This window comes from Paramormyrops kingsleyae, chromosome 11 (assembly GCF_048594095.1).
Source record: "Paramormyrops kingsleyae isolate MSU_618 chromosome 11, PKINGS_0.4, whole genome shotgun sequence".
Classification (NCBI taxonomy): Eukaryota; Metazoa; Chordata; class Actinopteri; order Osteoglossiformes; family Mormyridae; genus Paramormyrops; species Paramormyrops kingsleyae.
The window spans coordinates 8,161,819-8,181,873 of record NC_132807.1 but is presented as its reverse complement, the minus strand read 5'-3'; the positions used below and the strand labels follow the sequence as shown (position 1 = coordinate 8,181,873).

Below are 20,055 nucleotides of genomic sequence, written 5' to 3'. Positions count from 1 at the left end.
AAAGAAACGAAAACCTTGTCTGTGCATTACATATTATTGCAACCAGTACTGATAAACTAAGTAGGCAAAATACCAAAACATTTTAATAATGAAATGTCTGAAACCCTGATCCGCTAAACAGTCATTAGTATTTCTTCTAATGTGTAACGAGTCTACCGATTGCGGAGTTGGACTGAGTCAATCTTATTTTTAGTACTTGACGAAGTTATTTGAATTAATATTGCAGCAGAAATGAAGAGAAAAAAACAGGAGGCGATCTCTTTCAGAGATGGTCTGCATTAAAACCTTGACATTATTGTCCAGGCAATGGCTACCACTCCTCTCCCCCAACCCCCAACCAAATGTGAATGCTGCAGGGTATGGGACCACCCTTCCAGGGGTCAGGTCACACACAATTCAGCTCTTTGGACACTGAGGGTCACTGGGGATGGTCCTTTTCTGGAGCAAGATGACCTGGTCCTTGTCCAATGAACGGATTGCCCAGAGGTGCCGGATCTCCTTTCCTTGGGCTGCTGGGACAGTCATACAATGGTGATGACTACTACTCTATTGATCTGGAATGGGAGCTCAACCTGCACCAGTGTGGATCTTTACAACCCCCAAACTCCCCCCTGTACTATTCCCTATTTGCAGATTGTTGAACCAAATTTTTAACAGAAGTCATGCGAAAAGCGATTTGCTAAATCAGCACATATAAGACCTTGCCATTTACCTGTGATACTATGCAACAGCTCCTCAAATCAATGCGAAAAAAATACAAATTCATGATGAACTCCTAGTTGCATGTTGTCAATGTAATCTGGTGCTAGAGTGGAGAACATGTTCATGTGGATACATCATTTTTAGATTCAATTATTCATTTAAGGAATATTGAAATTTAACTCATAGCAAAAATATATGCCAATTAAAAGTGTCCCTGATGCATGAGGTGTCTTTTATGTTACTTACATGCCAAGAAGTATCTGCTAAAACATACAAGAGAGAAATGAACAAACAGGTATCTGTGTGAAACGTCCACAACGGGGTCTCTGCTTGCCCTTGTGAACAGCTGATATTGCAGCTGGGCCTATTGTGCAGCTCCTGAATGAGAATCCAAAGAGGGGAGGTGAATCCCCCCCCCTCCAAAAAAAAAATGGACACTGGATCAATATCGGCATTTGCTCAGCAGCTGCCCTGCTGCCGTCGATATCCTCTCATAATTACCCGGCGCGGCTTTCGGACTGCAGATCCACATGAGGCTGAGCTTATCCCAGCAGGTGCAAAAGCCTAATGTCTCTTCGCCGCTATCACCTCACCTTTTGTTGTAGAAATCCTGCCCCTCTCATGTGACCTCATGTATCATATCTCCTTTCTAAGCAGTGCTGAAAGGCCCCAGACATGCTGCTATATTTCAAATGAATTTAAGAAGCTCCTTTTGCTTTTCTTCTACCCTCCAAGTTGTGCTGTATAAGCAGTGCTTCACTTCGGTTGGTGAAAAGGGAAAGAATCAGACTCAGAAGCCTAGCGTTACTCTCTCTATGTCTTTCCTGAATTCTCCAAGTATACAGCTGTCATGAACAGACAGGGAGGATCCAAATGCAGGAGGTGTGGATGTTAAATTCAGAAGCTCACATCAAAGTCAGTGACAGGCAGGCTCAAAAGCAGTAAAGCAAAGCAATCTGAAGATGTGATCCAGCAGGGAGAACTGAAGCGCAGCCAATGGCTTGGTATCAGGAAAGCAATCGGCGATGCAACCATGACCCAGAAAACACTCAGGCGAGAATCACAAGTGCTGGAGGTTAGAAACAAGATCATACACAGAAGGGCTTTAATAGACACTGTTGGAGGTGTGGTGCTTTAGGGGGACGTGGTTGGGGTTAATCATATGCAGGTGTGACAGTAGCACTGTAATCTGTGACCGTGATCCAACCAGGCGTCGACATTTTCATTCCAATACATAAGAAAGACTATATGAAGTACTTATGGAATTTAATTTGACTGGTTAACTTGAGAAGGAAATTATCACACAGTTTAAGAGGGATGTTAACCACAGTCAGCCAGTAACATTAAAATACAATGAAGATAACAGATCAGGGATATACAGTAAGTGTCTGGCAGGAAGATTTTCACACAAAGGAAGAAGATGAATAGAGCCTATTCTGTGGCTCTTCATCCCACATAAGCAGGATGTGATTCTTGTTATTTGGCTGCTTACTGAATACTCCCCCACCGTAAAAACAGCTTAATTTATACAGCTGAATGTCAGTCCTGGAGGTGTTTGTGGCTGGTGAGGCCTGTGTTGCTTCTCCATTCCACAATGCCAGTGTCCCTGCACTGGATCTTTGTGGGTTTTGTCAGTGAGCCAAATGGTTATGCCGTCTGTTTTCATCATTTTTCAATGTTGAGAATGAGGAATTCTGCTGCTTAATAACCAGATCAACAACTGGACCAAAACGAGCAAAGCTGTGGTTTGTGGTGCTGGAACAGCTTTCAAGCATGCAGATGATGCATGTGATGCTGAATTCTGGGTAATGTACATGTTGGCAGTCTTCTGACGTCTTCTGCTTCTCTTGCGAGGGAAAGATCTCCTCTTAGGCACATTTAAAAACGCAGAAAACACAAGTCACTTTAGAAAAGAGAGGTTAACGGCGTGTGAAATTAGCCCCTGCACGGAGCCAGCCAAAATGGCACAGAGAACAAGAGCAAACTGCAACATGGCTGCATGGACAGGGAATTATCTTCTCAGCATTTACTAGTTTTTACTAATATACAGCACATTTGTAATATTACTCATCATACTCTCATGTATGGGTTATTTTTGATTCATCATTAATAAATGCAATCTAAAAATACCTCATGCATGTGAACTAATATCTAAATTCAAAATACACTTTAGTATTTTAGATAAATCTGTTTATACCATTATATATATATTTATATGCCTTTTCCCACAGACCAAATAAACGCAAATTCGGATACAGTCGTTTTACAACATTTTCGAGTTTTTTTTTTATTACATTTTTATTATAACTTGATGCGCGCAACATAACAGAAAATTCAGACACGACACTTAAATTGAGTTAGACACGAGGAATACTTGTAAAAGTAAATGTTTTAAATGATTTAGCTTTTTCTTATTATCTTATACGTTTTTCTTACATGCGGTCCACATATATGCTGACATCTATTAAACAGCCTCGGCTGCAGTACAAATGAAAATATTTACAGAGCTCACGTGCCTATGTAGCCGAAGCTCAAGTCTGCTATTCGGCGGATGAATACATTCACGTTCCTGAACTACTCCGGCCTCAAGCGCAATATTGTAGAGTTAAAGTGGTTGTGTTGCTACGCCGAGCGAAAATAGTGCCGGATGCGATCCCAAGCGCGCTCAGTTCGATCCAGAATAAGCACGAGTTAGAGCGCGAGGCACGTAGCCCGCCGAGTTAGCATGCCAGAAATATCCCAATAAATGGCGTCTTCTGAAAAGAAAATATATCAGCGGTTGCTGGTGTTTGCAGTATTTCTTTCAATATCAGGTAAGTTAATTTTTGAGGAGAGTTATTTTATTTTCATACAGGTAATGCATGTGTATCATTGCAAAGCGCATTGACATGCCTGCTCTTATCTGTTGTATTTATGTTAATTTTATAATATTTTTTTATTAAAGGCTTACTTTTTGTTTTCTGCAGACAGTTTCTCTGACTTAAATGTTTTGTGTTTGTCTGGTAGTACGTTCACGTACTCCGTGGTCAGTTTAATGTCTCAGGACCTATCCTGTCCACTGTGCATCGTGTCTTCTGGGGTTATTTAATGGAAAGTGCGTGTCGCTTTTCAATGAACAGTCGGTATCGTACTTTTCTTGATCACTGTGTGATACATTCACAGGCCCGAGTTGGGATTATTTTGATACACGTGCGTTATTAAAATCTTTGCTCACTTTGGGAAACATTGTAGATGACATACAGCCTGGCAAAGGGCACGAGCTCTTTTCTTGCATCCTAACATATTTATTTTTGTTGTTTTTAAACACAGTTAATGCAGCATTCGATTGATAAGTCAGTGCTTTGGATTTTACAGCGCGTTGGAGTTTGATTTTTCGGAGATAGCCGAAAACTGTAAAGTATCATATGTCAATTTAAATGTCATTTAAATTGTGATTTAATTGAGTTCAAAGGCTTGTATGTTGCCTACTTTACGCTTTGAATATACAAGGCGATACAAGGCGAAATGTATTCATTTAAGTAATATTATAAAAATAAACCGACCCACGTGATACGTACGTAACTATATCTTTAATAATTGGAAAAGCCTTTATTTTTCAATGTACCCAATTAAACTTTTTGAAATGAAATCGTCAAGCCAAATACCCTGCTTTACATTAGGGAGTGGGAGATCCCTATTAATTGCCTCTACAGGCATGTTTATATCCTTGTAATTATAGGGATACTTAGCGGCAAATTCTGTATGATCATATCATGGCGGTAGTTATAGCGCCTCCCAGGGTACTTTTGAAATAGGGATGCTTCTCTATAAGAGGGGTTTAATTAGGCTACTAATGCTTCTGTGTTTACGTCTTTATACAAATACTATACTTTATACTTTCTAAGATGCCATGGAATGAGAAACTTCAAAGCAAGTATCTTTATGTATAATGTAATTATGTGTGCATGTTGCTGCAGAGATGAATTTGCAGATATTTGTTTGATTACTGTGGTGGTTCTACCAGATCCATTGTGTGAGTTCAGTCTTGAGACTCTTATAGTTTTGAGTTGCCCAGAATCCTCCACCTTCAGTAAAGTCCAGAGCAGGACAGTTGATGGTCATGTATTCATGAGTGTCTGCTGCTCCGCCTGGCGTTCTTCCCTGGGCTGTGACTCACCTGCCACACTTCTCTCCCCATCACAGGTGTGTCATGCTTCAGTGAGCTGTTCTTCATCAAGGAGCCCCACGATGTGACGGTAACGCGGAAGGACTGTGTCGTTTTGGACTGTCAGGCTCGCGGGGAGACGCCCATCGCCGTCACGTGGCTGAAGAACGGACTGAGGATCTCAGAGAGCGAACGCATTTACCTCCTCTCCAATGGCTCCCTGTACATTTCCGAAGCAGAGGGCAGGAAGGCGGACAAGTCGGATGAGGGATTTTATCAGTGCCTTGCTCAGAACAAATATGGAGCCATCTTGAGCCAGAAGGCTCGTCTAACTATCGCAAGTAAGTATTGCTGGAGTTTGGTTCCGTGTCGTGCATTGGGCCGGAAATGGCTGCCTCGACTTTAGGTACCTGATGGATGGGATTCTGGATGAGGTGGTGCGTGGGTTTTTCTTCTGAAATGCAAGCCAGGGTCCAGTATTGTGGTAGAATCCAGCAGACCTTTCAAGTCTTGAGTGAGGGATAGAGACCTGAAGCAGTGATAGGCATTCAAATTGTTATTCTGTGGCTATCAGGGGGATGAAGGAAGGTTTCTCGCATCAGCAGCAGGGTGCTATCACTCCCTTTTAGTTCCCTGTGTCTAATGTTAGGGCGGATAGATTAACCTCTTTCTTCAGAAGTGTAATTCCATTGTTGCATTTTGGGAATCCCGGTCCCCTAATCCATCTATTAGCTGAAGAGGCATGGGTGTTGGGTTGGGTGCTTTTTTTTTGTAGAGGGGGGAGGTGGGCTAATGCCTGTAAAGTTAGAAGCCCAAAACTTAGAAGTTACTCTGTGAAAATGGGTCCATTCATGTGCAAATCAGGGAGTGGAGTTTCAAAGGTTAGGAGCCGTCCAGGATGTGGGTTACCCCCGCGCCAAGGAAGAGATGACCCCCCATTCACTCACCGAGCCTTTCATGTCGTTATTCACAAAGTGCGTGGTCACCAGGAATTGTTCTTTTGGAATGCAATTTTTTGTGGTGCATATAGGAGCTGGCCTTTTTGAAGGGAGGTAGTGAGGCTTTATCAGAACTGCTCTTTAGGGACACCCCCCCCCCCCCCCCCAACCACCACCACTCACACACCCCCATCGGCAACACCCCAGGCCAAGGTGCTTGTTGTCCTGTTCCTCACAAAAGGCCACTGGCCAACTCTTTTCCCCTTCCCTGCTCTCGTTTTCATGGTGGAAACCTGATCTTTTCAGTGGCACCTAGTTCTGAGAATACCAGTTCTCTAGTGTGTTTTTTTCCCCCCTCGTGTGGATTACGTCATCGTCGGTTTTGCCTCCATGATCAAAAGAATAAGGAGCGAGCCCACATGTGGATGTACTTACGTCAGGCTGAGATAAGAGGGGTTCTTCCATGAAATTTAGACATCTTGCTTCGATAAGGTGACTTCTGCAATTACACAAGAAAATAAATATATTTTATAAAAATGTGTAGATTTAATAACAAGCCACGAAAAAACTGGTTTCGGTCTGTGTCCTTTTCTGGGTGGAGAAATCTTGTACCGGGGAAACTTGTCAACTCTGAATAAGCTTGTAAGTCAGGTTTGCACATCTGAGTTTAACAGAATATTTGCCACATTGTCCATTCTCTGTTGTCTGAATTGACTTTTGGAGCAATTGAGCCACAAATAATAACAATGACTTTTGCGGTGGTCACTGCACAGTGGTCACTGCACAGTGTTGTAAATGGAGTGGTCGTAAAACTCCCAGTTTATGGACCCTGAGGTTGGGCTGAGAATTTGTGAAGGGGGGGGGGGGTAATCCATCAAAGTCTGGTAACAGGGGGTATCTGTTAAAAATAAAATAACGCAAGCTTCAGATTCTCTTCTGCAAATGGCGTTTCTGCTAATGGAGGCTAATTGTTTGCCTTCTTTATTAATTGAAGGTGTGTACCATTTTATGTTATGAACTAAAGGGGTAATAAAAGAGGCCGGTGGCTTTTACAGGCTTGTTTTAAAGAGAGTCGGCCCTGATGGAAGGTCTATCTGGAAGCTCATAAAATTTGCAGGTACCTGAGAAATAGGCAGTGGGAGAAGACAACGGTGCTGGTCGTCCTTCTTCACACACACTCGCCCAGCGAGGCGCAGCACACTCAGATGGGACTTTTAACCTCCTTAAAGTGGTGCTAATTCTCGCTGTCGCTTGCTTATGCCTCAGCCCCCTGCATGTTGCAACAGCTGGAAGTGGTGGCCGTCGCTATCTGGGCTGCTTCTGCTTTTTTGGCCCGTTGCCCTTAAGAATTAATGAAATGCTATTCAGCCTGGCCTCTATTGTTCCCGATGCCCGCAAAGAAAGGATTTTTTTTTTTTTTGGGAAGGTGGGGGGATACATATTCATCCAGAGATCACTGGACAGAACAGCTGGACTCTCTTACCTCTACTAGGAGAATTGTGAGAATTTGATGGGTGTCATGAAAAAGCTTCTGGTACTGAACTTGTGAAACTTTTATGTAAAACTGCTTTTATAAAAAATACAGTGATATACTGCTGGTGCTGCAGTTCAGTGCTCATCTGCTTTGGTGTGACGTTTGTAACTAGAGTATCACTTTATAATCAGTTTAAATACTGCTCCAGTGCCATTCCAGGTCTTGTGCTTTGTACTGAGCAGTGCACTGGAGCACCCAGTGAAGGGCAGGAGAAGGGTTACCAGTAGGTGTGACTTCTTTGGCCTCTGCTGCCTTTGTGTGCTGTGTCCATCGTCAGAAAGATTGATTGTCCAGCATTTGGGGGCCTTTTGTAGCATCTGCCCTCAAAGTTCTTCACCTCCAGGCCTGGGTGGTGTCCCTCAACCTCACTACACAGTTACTTCGCTAGGTAGTTAAAAATCTTGTTGGGACGAGTGCTTGGGTGACTTTGTAAACAGGCAGGGTATCCAGAAATTGGTGTAACATTTGCTTAAAAGGTGGGGAAAATGTCTTTATAGGAGATGGACAGAAATCAAGTATTCAGTACTGCTATGGATGTCTGCCAAAGACACTATGAAAGCAGACACATCATTTTGTCATATAACTACAGATTTAATTATAGAGGCATTTTATTAGAAATAGGGAGATGGACGTTGAGTCAACTGAGATATAAGCTGTATGATGGCAGATGGTGGGGATACCATTCCTGGAAGATGTTTGCTGGCCTGGGATCACTGGTCCCAGCTGGATATGGGCACTCTGGGTTTACTGTGTTCCTGCTGCACCACTCTGGTCATGTTTCCAGAGGTTCATGAGAAATTATTTTGATATGATAGCATCACTGTTTTCCACATGTTTCCCATAATCCTGCAGTGATACTTCTGATGGTGTGATTCTCGTGTTTGACCCTCTCCTGGAAGTAAAGCTCAATGGCATTTGCCTTGAAGGGGTCAAATGTCTGAACCCCTTGGTTTGCAAACTTTTTCCCAGTAATGAGTGTAGCTTACAATACAGGTACCAGTCAGAATATACTGGTATTAAATTAAGTTGATGGAACCAAGTAATGTTGGACTTGGGATACAAATCTGTGGTACCAAGGCAATTTGATTAGAACAGTTATTAAGGGAAACATTCCATGCATCAGAAATCTTTGATTTCCAGCACGAATTGATTGATTCATTATCATAAGCTAAATTCAAACCATTTTTTAGCTTCACAGAAAAAAAATCATAAGACCATGGGAACTTAATTACAACATATCACGCATCTCTAACACTAACTTTACTTTTTACTTAGCTAGCTAGGTAGCTGCTTCAGGATCTGGCTAGGAAAAAGAAAAAAATCTTACTCTAAAAAATAAGGGTGTTGTCCTAATACATCACAGTGCAAAGATTATCGTAACTGTTAGAGAAACGGGCGAGTTTCCCTGTTTGGCAAAAGATTGAGTAATGCTTCCTTTCTGAATATTACTGATCCTTCCCCTGCCATTTTACAGTTCAGAAATTCACCAGCACTGCTGCTTTGCACGTCTACCTGCAGAACAGAAATGCGAGAATGCACAACCTGGAAGTAGCAATATCTTTAAGAAGGATTTTGCCCTCAGAAATCGATTATAACCAATTCTGACGTTACAGATCAATGCAGTTGAATCTCATTTTACTGGTTAACTTGGCACATGATTCCTGCTACCCTTAACATGCTGTGCCGGTTCTCCTTGGTGCATCGTTTAACTTTGCAGGTCCTGAGATGCAGCTCATTAAGTGCATCCCAGGAAGTTGTGTTGAAGGATGGACTCTCTCAGCCAAGTTGGCTGCCGGCCGCCCAACTCCGCCGCCGGCTTCACAGGCCAGCGGCACTGCGGACGACTGGCCACTGATTGATCTGTGGAGCTTTTCTGTGGTCATTAGTCAGGCAGGCGGCTTTCATTTTCACGGCCTGCCGTTTCTTAAACGGGGGGAGGGTGGAACGTGGGTGAAAGTTCAGTGGGATCTGAGAGAGCCCTCCTGGTGTCCTAATTCTGGTATGATTACGCTACACAGCACGCAAGTAACTGCAGACAAAATTTAATGCTTTGCTGCAAACCTCGGTTTTGGGTTCATATTTCGGAATTTTTTTTTCCCCCCCAATTACTTATTAAAACTGAAAACAGAAACACAGTTAGGTACAGCTGTAAACCAAAAACAGCATGTCTGGTGATGTGCTTGGATAACAAAACCTAAGAGACGCTTATTCGCACATACTGCATACTGACTCAAAAATGATGCAAGGAATGGTGGACGATGAATATGTGAACTGTTACAGTCTTACTGCAATGATGTCTTGGTCCCAGTGTTTGTATTTTAATAAGAAGCAACAAAGTTACCCAGTGTCCCACGAGGGATTGTTATTCCATAGCAGGGCCAGAGATCTGCGACTTTGGGTTAGTTTCTCCTCAATAGCCTGCTTTGAATGTATGGTCACTGTGGACTCTTACTGAGAGTGACAGGTACCACAGGTATTTCTTATTAATATTTGCCTGTTTCTACACAGGCCACTGCTAGGCGATTCTGTGGTTCCCTGGAGTTTCTCTGTGATGAAGGTTCTGATTGCACCGGTGTTATTCCCTACAGCCTGCAGGCATTCCTCAGCATTACCTGTTGAGTGGCCTTTGGTTGTTGGCCAGAAGAAGCTGAAGTACACGCCCTTGTGGAGCCACAGTTCTAATGCATGTGACATGCCCCCCTCCCCCACTCTGGAGGATTCATTATCACTTAATGCTGCTAAGAGATGAGACTCGGCACTCTAAGCCCGTCAGTCTGGATTGCTGCTCGGTCCCTCATAGGAAGGCCCTCTGTCACTTGTGGTCATGGGACATAGTAACTTATTTGAGAACTCTCAGTTCAGCTTTGTTTCTCAGGCTCGTGAATTGGCCTTCTTGGTAGAGAGGGTGCTGATGCCTGAATTGTTCGCCTTTGTCCTGCAGTGTAATAAGTTTACACGTGAATCCATCCATCTGCTAACCACTTATCTGGTCTGCTTTGCAGTTCAGACCTAAAAATCACTGAGGAGTCAGAATTAATGATGTCAATCATGGTTTCTTGTTACATTTCTATTTTAGAATTTTTTTTTCCTATGTCTTTTTGTGCAGTAGTCTTTAATCGCTGTCTTGCAGTTTTTGGAGTTTTGCTAGATGCTAATTAAGGTGTGCATCCATAGTTGTAGGTGGCCTTTCCTCCTCTCTGTGAGCTCGCATTGTTCTTGGGTTATTGGCTGTACCAGCAGTAATGCAGTGTAGGGATTCCGCTCTGGCCATCCGCAGGATTAGGAGCTGCTGTATCCAGTCAGTTGTTGGGCAGGCCACCCCAGACAATGAGCCAGGAAGCCAGGCCTCCTGATCCTCGTTGACTGGGCTAGGGGGTAGAAAGTCGCCACACAAGTGGAGCATTCCCAAGCTGCTTCCGGACTCTGAGCTGAATCCTGGTCCCGCCAGTGTCTGCTGGAATGTGGCTGATTGATGGCTTATCTGCTTGTTTATCTGGCGGCAGCGGATTGTGTTTGCCCTCCGTGCAACATGCAGAAATGTTAACATTTTCTCCTCATAACTAAAGAACGTTCATTTATAAAGATATCCATCTGATGGGATAATCACAGATCTTTCCAAACTGCTTATTCGGTACCGAGTTATAAAAAGTGTCCACCTTTCTGCTGGCTTGCACAACTGTGAAACCTCTTGTCATGTTTTTGTTGTCTAAACAGTCTGAATTCCAGCCTTGTGAAAATTCCTAAAATTATTTCATATTTACACTTTTAGCCCAGTTGACAAAAAAGCCACATATGCTAAATGGACATGGAGAATTAAATTTTCCTTACTTTAATTCTTCTCTTAAGTATTTTGTTGCCAGACTTCCCAGCTTATGCATATTTTACTGGGTTTGGAAGTTCCGGGTGCAGCAGCCTCCAGATTCCAGCTCCGATGCTTACAACGTGAGCAGGATTCTCTTACTGCAGATTTTAGGATTTTTTTAATCTTGACAGATCAAGAGGGAGCAAATTCAGAAGGGGGAAAAAACTTAAAGGAGCTAAAACCAAATTTCTGGTAAAATACGCTCATACAAAAATGCAAAATAGAATGTGTTGCCAGAAAAAGGGTAGATAACAATAACATGTATCAGTGAGGGTTCCAGAAGCTTCTGTGCTTGAATCTTTAGAGGTTCTGTGTTTAGGGATTTGGACAAGCAGAGAACTACCTAATAACTAGATGGGGCGAGGTGGATGGCGTGATGGAGAGGGTGGTTGGGGGATGGAGAGGGTGGTTGGGGGAGCAGAGCTGAGCTGGCCGCAGGGACTCTAAGGGAACCTTTGTCTGAGTTTGACCCAGACCACTGACCTGGCTTTTACTGCGCCAGCTTCGGCGCGTCTGCCATGTTTGCCGAGGGAAAAGACCAGTAAGTCTCAGTGTGGATTCATTACAATCCCACTGCAGAACCTCCACTGACAAAATAGGCTGATTTCCTCTCATTTCAGTCTCTGTCACTGACAGGCAGTAATGATGATGATCAGGCCCCAGGTTCATCACTGTCCATCGGCTTGATTCTCTCTTTCAGGGCATCGAATTAGCTGTTCTGCAGTATGATTAAAAAATGTTAATCGGCATGCATGATTCTTGTTTATAGGTGTTAATTATTTATAGCTATTAATTCTTATGGCAAGAATTAATTTCTTTTGAGACACCTGCACCATGTAGGAGTTAAGCCGAATTCACAGATAAACCAGAATTTAGTGACAAATTAAAATGAGATATTATCTGAATGGCAGTGAGGGTCAATGTGGTGCTTGTGTCCGGCATCGATAGGCTGAGAATTGTAAATGGGAGAACCCCCTCACATTTCCCATCCATTATCCCGGGATCGATTGGCAGTTTGCTAGGAGCCAGCAGGAGAGCCGGCCATTGGAAGAGTGGCTTTGTTGGGCTCGGCTCGACTCACTGGACAGGATAGAGGAGGTCAGAGGTCAGAGGTGAAATGTGAGCGCAAAGGAAGGGCCAGATGGCTTGATGTGCTTTAAGTGTGTCTTGGGAAGCTCTCCTCTTGGATATTTGCTCCCAATTGCAAATAAGAATGCCAGAATTAACACAACATTTGCCTTTTCAAATTAAACACCTGATCACACCAGATCATGGATCCACTTATAGTCAAGAGATTCTTGGGAACAAAATAGCGTTTGTTCTATTTCAAACCAGAATTGATCCATTTGGATCTCTATATCGTTGCTGAAGGTTTTCCAAGCATGCTTGGGCTGATGGGAAGCCCCACAGGCAACAGAACGGTGGGCCTTGTTTTTGTCATTTACCTCCCCCATTACCCTCAAACAGCATTCCTGTGCTCCTTCATCGTCCGAAAATCTGACACTGTCATTTTCTCTCTGTAAATTCAGCAGTGGCCCAGGCATTCAAAGATGGAGGAGTACAGGACCGACATGCGTCATAATCCCGTCCAAACGCCTGCTTGGGCAATAGGTGCAGTTCACAGAGACCTAGTTACCACGTTGCCTTGAGTGATCTGTGTCATCTAACCCCCCCCCCCCTTTATTTTCCCAGTCCCTTATCTGACCCTGTTTACCGGGGGCCTCTTCCCAGGACAATGTGAGCGTTTTCTTTCCTGAGATAACATGCGTCCCGGACAAGGGGGCGGGGCTAACACCGGTGGCAGGTTGCATTCTTAGTGCGGAGCTGTTGTGATTGCGGAGATGGGAGTGCATTTCTTAAGAGCGGGGTCGCTCGGGGTGGCCTACGACAGCATCCTTCTGAACTGAGACCCTCGGATGTCTTGGCCCTGCTGTAATGGGATTTCGGTGGTAGAAGTAAACAAAATAGGGTCAGGGTTTAAACGTAAACCCTGTGATACAATTCTTGACTTAGGAATAATCTTTGACATCAAGTGCAATGGCCCAGCAGTTGTAGGTGGTGCTCTTTGACCCACAGCGCCTCCCGCAGGTTCGATTGGCCCTCTCCCCATTTAGATATAGTAACCAAACTTATTGATTGGAAGCATCCCCTTCCAGGCATGATTTACGGGACTCCTCCAAGGGTGTCATGCCTATTGACTTATTTTAACAAATTATTGACCTGAAGCTATTGCAGTAGATTCTCGCTCTCTCTCTCTGTTTGTGTGGGTTAGGTTTATATTACATTGTGGGGACCAAACATCCCCACAATGTGATGCAAAACTGCTATTTTGATGTTGTCAGGACCATTTTTCAGTCCCTACAAGGGGAAACTAAGTTCTATAAAAATCTGTGACTGTCTCATATTTTGTTTGGCTATTGGTTAGGGCTCGGCAAGGTTGTAATAGCTGGGATTAAAGTTATTCCCATACAAATGAATGGAGCGTCCCCGTTAAGATATGAACACATGGACTGCGCTCGCGTGCGTGTGTGTGTGTGTGTGTGTGCGTCATGTTTGGCCTTCACTCTGCAGCGTCTCTGCTTCACGTGGTGTGTGTGTGTGTGTGTGTGTGTCATGTTTGGCCTTCACTCCGCGGCGTCTCTGCTTCATGTTGTGTGCGTGCGTGCGTGCGTGTGTGTGTGCGCGCGCGCGTGTGCAAGCCGTTCCATGTGAAACACCACGGCAGCCTGCTCTTCTCGACGCGGTTATTTAAAACCGTAATTAATGGGCCCGACGTGCAGACATGCCGGGCTTTCTTCCCCTGACACGTCCACCTGGGCCCCCCACACTCTGCTCGGGGTGGGAGAGGGAGCCTGATTTAGTTTAGGCAAACAAACGGGCTGGGGGGGCCATACATATTTCAGCAGTGAGGAGCGGATGCCGGCGGGAGGCTGACAGGGCCGCGCTGCTGGGCATGGGTCCCTCTCAGGTCCCGTTTTACTGCTGTCCTCCGGTGGGGGGTGCAAACTCCTGAAACACGACCCCCCCATCCCCCGCGGCCCAGTGGACGGAGCTTCCAACCTCTGTGACAATGCCTTCCCCCTAGATAGCGGCCCCAGCCCCCAGAGACATCCCACCTTTTTGAGTTGATGCCTGTGTGTTGCAGACGTCCAGTTTGCCCCTTTTAGCTGTTTATCTAATGTCATGTAAAGCTGCAGGTTCCCTATTGGCTGCCACTGTCCTCATTGTCAGTCAGAGCCACCACTTAAGTAAGGGAACTTCTTTACCCAGCACAATGGTACCTAGAGCTTACTTCAGGCATTCCATTGTGTTCAGTGCTCGGTCAAGCAAGAGGCCGTCATCAACTGCGGAGAAGCTGGCTTCTGGAAGGTTCCACTAATATAGGGCCGCATGGGCCAGTATTTTTGGTTGTCCAGGTTGTTGTTTATGTTAAAAATGAGCAATGCCAGCCTGGAAACCAGTCAGGCTCGGTAGGGAACCAAAACGCGGACCGCCCGTGGGTCCCTGAGAACCGTGTTGGGAAACATTTGTATATTGGGACGATCTTGGATGTGTCTTTAGTGGTCTGTTTGACCGTCTGCAGGCCATCTCCCTCAACAAGATCTTTGAACTGTTTGGATAATACAGTTAATACCGTACCTTCTTTGGCAACGTACTATGTATGTTGTATATGCCAGACTTTAAAATACAGCCTGACATTATACATCTACTGTAGCAGGATTCTCATTGCCTGCTTTTAATCCTGCTTCTAGTCGATAAGTGACTGAATTAAATGTCAACTTCAACATGTTCAGCTAACAACAGTTATATTGATAATCTGGTTTGTATCAGAGAGTAACTAGTGAATGCACATAAAAATTGTTTTATAGAATTCCAATGTTTTGCCTGTATTGAAAACGGACCAGAAGTTATCAAGCCAGCAGTGGTGACTTGGTGCATTCAAGTTAATCTTTGTCCAGAGATTTCTAATGCTGTGGAAAAAGACTTTGCACAAAAAAATGACAAAGGGTTGAGCTGATGTGATACAAGGCAGGGTTTTTAAGCCGACTCATTAAGCCGTTCCCTCCCCCATCTGCAATGCCCCCTCCCCCCCAGGTATCTCGCCATTTGTGATCCAGCCCACGTCCACGGTGGTGACAGAGGGATCCGTGGCCCGGTTCACCTGCCGGATTACAGCCAGTCCCCCACCAATCATCACCTGGGAGTTCAATCGAGCGGCCTTACCCCTGTCCACGCAAAGGTAAACTTCTGCTTTATTGAAATGTGCATAGCCAGCATTAAACTCACTGTAGTAGTTTCTCCAGATTTTTTATTTTTTTTTTACATATTACTCTAAAACTAGGTAGACATAGGCATTAAAGTTCATGTAATATTTAAAAGTCAGCTATGTTTTCAGTGTTTTCAGTAGTTTCTTTGTTTCTGTCCGAGCCTCTGTTGGCTGATGATGAGTAATGTAATGAGTGTTTGGCTTTCTGTCTAGGATCACTGCCTTGCCCAACGGAGTTCTGCAGATCCATGGGGTGGAACAGGGGGATGCTGGGAACTACCGCTGTGTGGCCACCAACATCGCCAGCCGTCGGCGGAGCACGGAAGCGGCACTCATCGTCAACCCAGGTACCCTGGTGTTGACTGGCGGGGATGGCGAGAGGGCAGGGCACGTTGGCGAGAGGGCCGGGCGCGTAGGCGAGAGGGCGGGGCGCGTAGGCGAGAGGGCGGGGCGCGTAGGCGAGAGGGCGGGGCGCGTTGGCGAGAGGGCCGGGCACGTTGGCGAGAGGGCCGGACGCGTAGGCGAGAGGGCGGGGCGCGTAGGCAAGAGGGCGGGGCACGTAGGCGAGAGGGCGGGGCGCGTAGGCAAGAGGGCGGGGCACGTAGGCGTTCCAAGTCTGAACGCAATACTTCTCTCCACAGCTCCGGCTCTCCAGCCCCCGCAGCGGCCCCGTATCATGGCAGGGCCTCAGAATCTCACCGCAACGCTCCACCAGAACGCCGTCCTGGAATGCATGGCTACTGGTCGGCCCAAGCCCCTCGTCTCTTGGAGCAGGGCGGACCACAAGCCCATCGACGTGTACAACACCCGGGTGCTAGGGAACGGCAACCTGATCATCTCGGACGTCAAGCCGCAGCATGCCGGCGTCTACGTCTGCAGGGCCACCACGCCTGGCACACGCAACTACACCATTGCCGCGGCGAACCTGACTGTCCTGGGTGAGTTTCCTGAACGCCATGTCCAGCCTAGTTCAGCCTGAGGTCTCCTGGTGCAATTGCGCATTTTGATGAGATCCGCTTGCGACGTGAGGTTTCGGAATATTACGATCAAGAAGTGCTTCAAGACGAAGACGACGTCAGGCTGACACTGACCTGTCACCCCCGAATGTCCCACAGCCCCTCCCTCGCTGGTGGAGTGGCCGGAGAGCCTGACTCGGCCCCGGGCGGGCACTGCTCGCTTCGTTTGCCAGGCAGAAGGCATTCCCCCGCCCCACATCACCTGGCTGAAGAACGGAGAGAGGGTGCACTCCAACGGGAGAATCAAGATGTACAACAGGTGTGTGTTCTGCACTCGTCGCATATGCTCACTGCATTGGCTTCTTCTGCCATACCTGCATCAAGTTGGGTATCCGCTGAGTACAAATAGATACTGTATTGCAAGCTGTAGGCAGATCCACTCAACACAGGAATGGGGGAGTGGAATGGACTTAACAATATCAATGGGATAGTTAATACCACTTAAGATATCGGGATTGGAAACAAGATGGACAGCAATCTAGTGTCAGACCTCAGGGTCTGAGTGTGATTTCTGGAGCCTCTCTGTCTCACGGTCACATTTATAAAATGTTTCTGCATTGCGGTAGGAGTCTCGAGTGACTCCCTTATTGCCTTGACTGTCAGAGATTGGTGTGCCTTGATGATTGTGAGATCACTGATGGTGAATATGAGCTTCCTCTCTTCCCCATCGCCCAGCAAACTGGTAATCAATCAGATCATCCCAGAGGACGACGCGATCTATCAGTGCCTGGCGGAGAATGAGCAGGGCTCGGTCCTGTCCATGGCCCGGCTGATCGTGGTCATGTCCGAGGACCGGCCCAGTGCCCCCAGGAATGTGCGCGCCGAGACTGTATCAAGCTCTGCTATCCTCCTGGCCTGGGACAGGCCCCTCTACAACTCGGACAAAGTCATCGCCTACTCCGTGCACTACATGAAGGCAGAAGGTGAGATGCGGGCAAATGACACAGCGGCTTAAGGACGCACAGAATAAATGTGGTATTCGAACCAACATCCTACAGGAGTGAGGCATTCACCCACCATGCAACCCTACGATCAGCTACCTGTGGCTATAACTGTAGGTAGTTGCTGGGCAACGGTCAAAGAATCAGAATGGCCATCCCACCGGAAGTGAGAGCCGGGAGGTTGTGCCTTTAGGATTTTCAGGAGCCAACAGGAGGGCTGAATTTGGATCAGAGACTATGGTGCCAGAGTTATTTTTCTTCGTTTCCCCCAGTAAAGGCTGTCTTCTGCTGCCACAAAGCATTTATTTCACGTGTCATGTTGATTGAGTGAAGTATGATTTGCATTTAAGTAATGCGAGAGTTTCACACACTTTACAGTTGAGGTCCGGAGTTGAATTACGAGCATTATAGTGTAATGAAAAGGGGGTGAGGGTGATTTGTAAAAGAAACACCTGCCAAGAAATGTTTCTGCCTCTTCACTGGCATTAATGGAGAACAAACCAGCCTTTTCTTCTATAATGTTCTGCCCCCGTCACGTTTCGCTTCTAGGCCGACTCATTTGGGTGTAGCGCGTGTGCCTTTCCAAGGCCATGATAGGAGGCTCGCTGGTCTGAGGACATGCAGAGCCGGGAATTTGGGGGGGGGGGGGGGGGGGCGTGAGCCTGTCGCCGAATGTGAAAGGCTCTCTGACGAAACGGCTGCCTAATTAGCTGCAGTGTGCTAATCCAGCACCACGCGTTTGCCGGAATGTGAGTGCGGCCGAGGGGCAGCCCTTTGTTTCCCGTCCTGCCTGGCCTGTGTGGGGGCCGCTGGAGCCATTCAGCCCCTGAACAAGGCCCTTTCTGTTTACCCTTGAGGATCTTGTTTACTGGGTCAGAAATCGGGTCTTGCTGCTTGATGCATGCAGGCTGTAAGTGCCCCCTTTGTGTAACCTTTCCAATCTGCACCAATTAAAGTGCTATCAGCCACATTCAGCGATGTGGGAAAGTGTAACTGAGGAATGTGCCTTCAGCCTTGTTGATTAAATCGCGCTCTCGAATGGGCGGAGCACGTTTGATTAAGTTGACGGCTATTATTACTATTATTATTTTTTTCCGCCAGCGTGGTTCCCTGCCCTTCAAAAGCACATAGTTCCCCACAATTATGCTGTTAAAAAGGCAGCTCCAGCAAGACCATCCTCGAGCTTCTGTGCTGATATTCTAATTGGCATCGGCTGGCTATAAGAAAAACGGTCAGGACCTTCCTTTGTACATTAAATGTATGCAGATCTTGACAATTTGTGTGAATGCTTTTGGCCAAGGAAAGGTCTCCGTTCGAGTACCTTAAACCGGAGACTGGAAAACAATCGACTTATTATATGTAGCGCTGAGGCATTTTTTCCCAAAACTCAGTCTGCAGTCTGGAAATGCTCGGCATTCATGGCTGATGGAGATGACAGCCTCGATAGGGCCGGGTCCTCAAGGTGCGGTGTCTCTCGGCGCTCTTTCTATAGTGGTGGGATGAATAGTAGCACCTGAGTGCCTCTTAAGGACCCGGTCCAGGACTCTCACCTTTCAAATGGTGCCGGTTGTCGTTAGTGGCTGCTGGAAGCCTTTGGGCTCCTTCTGTTAGCCTCAGGTGGGGTGGCCTGGTTTTTATACTATCCTCAGAAAAAATATGGCCGACTAAAGGACAAAGGAAGCATTACTGCTTAATTGCTTCAAACCTAAAAAGACGGTGAGCTACAGGGTGGTTTTAGAGTGATGCATGTTACCATGTAGAAATTTCTTGCTATGCAACTTCAGTTTTGTGATATATAGACATAGCTGGATAGCACAATTGTTTCTTTGTGTTCTATCATTCAAAAACGTTAAGACGTGCAATTGGTGTGAAGAGAACAAACTGTTAAAATCGTGTTTAAAATCAATCCACCCTTTCACCCTCAAACAGGCCTAAACAATGAAGAATATCAGGTCGTCATTGGCAACGACACGACACGCTACATTATCGATGACCTGGAGCCGGCGAACAATTACACCTTTTACATCGTGGCCTACATGCCGATGGGAGCCAGCCGTATGTCCGACCACATTATCCAGCACACCCTGGAGGATGGTGAGTGGCCACTCTAGGGGCTAGGGGGGGCACGCAGGCTTCGACTAGCCTCGGGGTCCTGAAGCTGATCTGTAGTGTCAAGAGAAACGGCCGTGAGAAACGCACGGTGGGTGGGATTTGCAGGGAACTGTCAATCACTGCCTGCTGTAACCCAATAGGAACTGAGGAAGTAATCCAATCATTGCTGGACTAAAGCTGTGGGTGATTGACGGCACACGATACTCCCACCCACCTTGGGATTGCAAGTCTACTTTCTCCTGTCAGTACTGATTTTGCTGGTGGCAATTTGTACCAGATGCCTAAACACGTGTTATTCAGCACAGAATTACTTAAGGGAAAAAACAGTCTATACCTTACTGTAATCTAATACACCCACTCATTGATTTTCCAATGTTCTGTATGCAAATGTTCTTCTACATTAACCTAAAGAGTTAGTGACCAGTTTGTCCATTTCCGAATGTCTTTCTTTGTAATCTCGACTTTTTCTTTAAAAAATAGCACAATCCCTCTGGCCTCTACCACCTCACATGACATCATTTTTTTTTTCACAGTGTAAA

The 20,055-nt window shown here is 45.9% G+C and overlaps 1 protein-coding gene across 1 annotated transcript in view; it reads left to right on the top strand.

The window, feature by feature from the left end:
• Positions 1 to 3,377: 3,377 nt before the first annotated feature.
• prtga (protogenin homolog a (Gallus gallus)) overlaps positions 3,378 to 20,055 on the top strand; it is a 32,303-nt gene continuing 15,625 nt past the window's right edge. The window contains exons 1-8 of the mRNA XM_023813827.2: positions 3,378 to 3,515; positions 4,885 to 5,187; positions 15,276 to 15,420; positions 15,661 to 15,794; positions 16,089 to 16,385; positions 16,563 to 16,722; positions 17,139 to 17,386; positions 19,334 to 19,498. Coding sequence (XP_023669595.2) covers positions 3,449 to 3,515; positions 4,885 to 5,187; positions 15,276 to 15,420; positions 15,661 to 15,794; positions 16,089 to 16,385; positions 16,563 to 16,722; positions 17,139 to 17,386; positions 19,334 to 19,498 — 1,519 coding nt within the window. The 5' untranslated portion in view covers positions 3,378 to 3,448. The remainder of the gene's footprint in view (positions 3,516 to 4,884; positions 5,188 to 15,275; positions 15,421 to 15,660; positions 15,795 to 16,088; positions 16,386 to 16,562; positions 16,723 to 17,138; positions 17,387 to 19,333; positions 19,499 to 20,055) is intronic.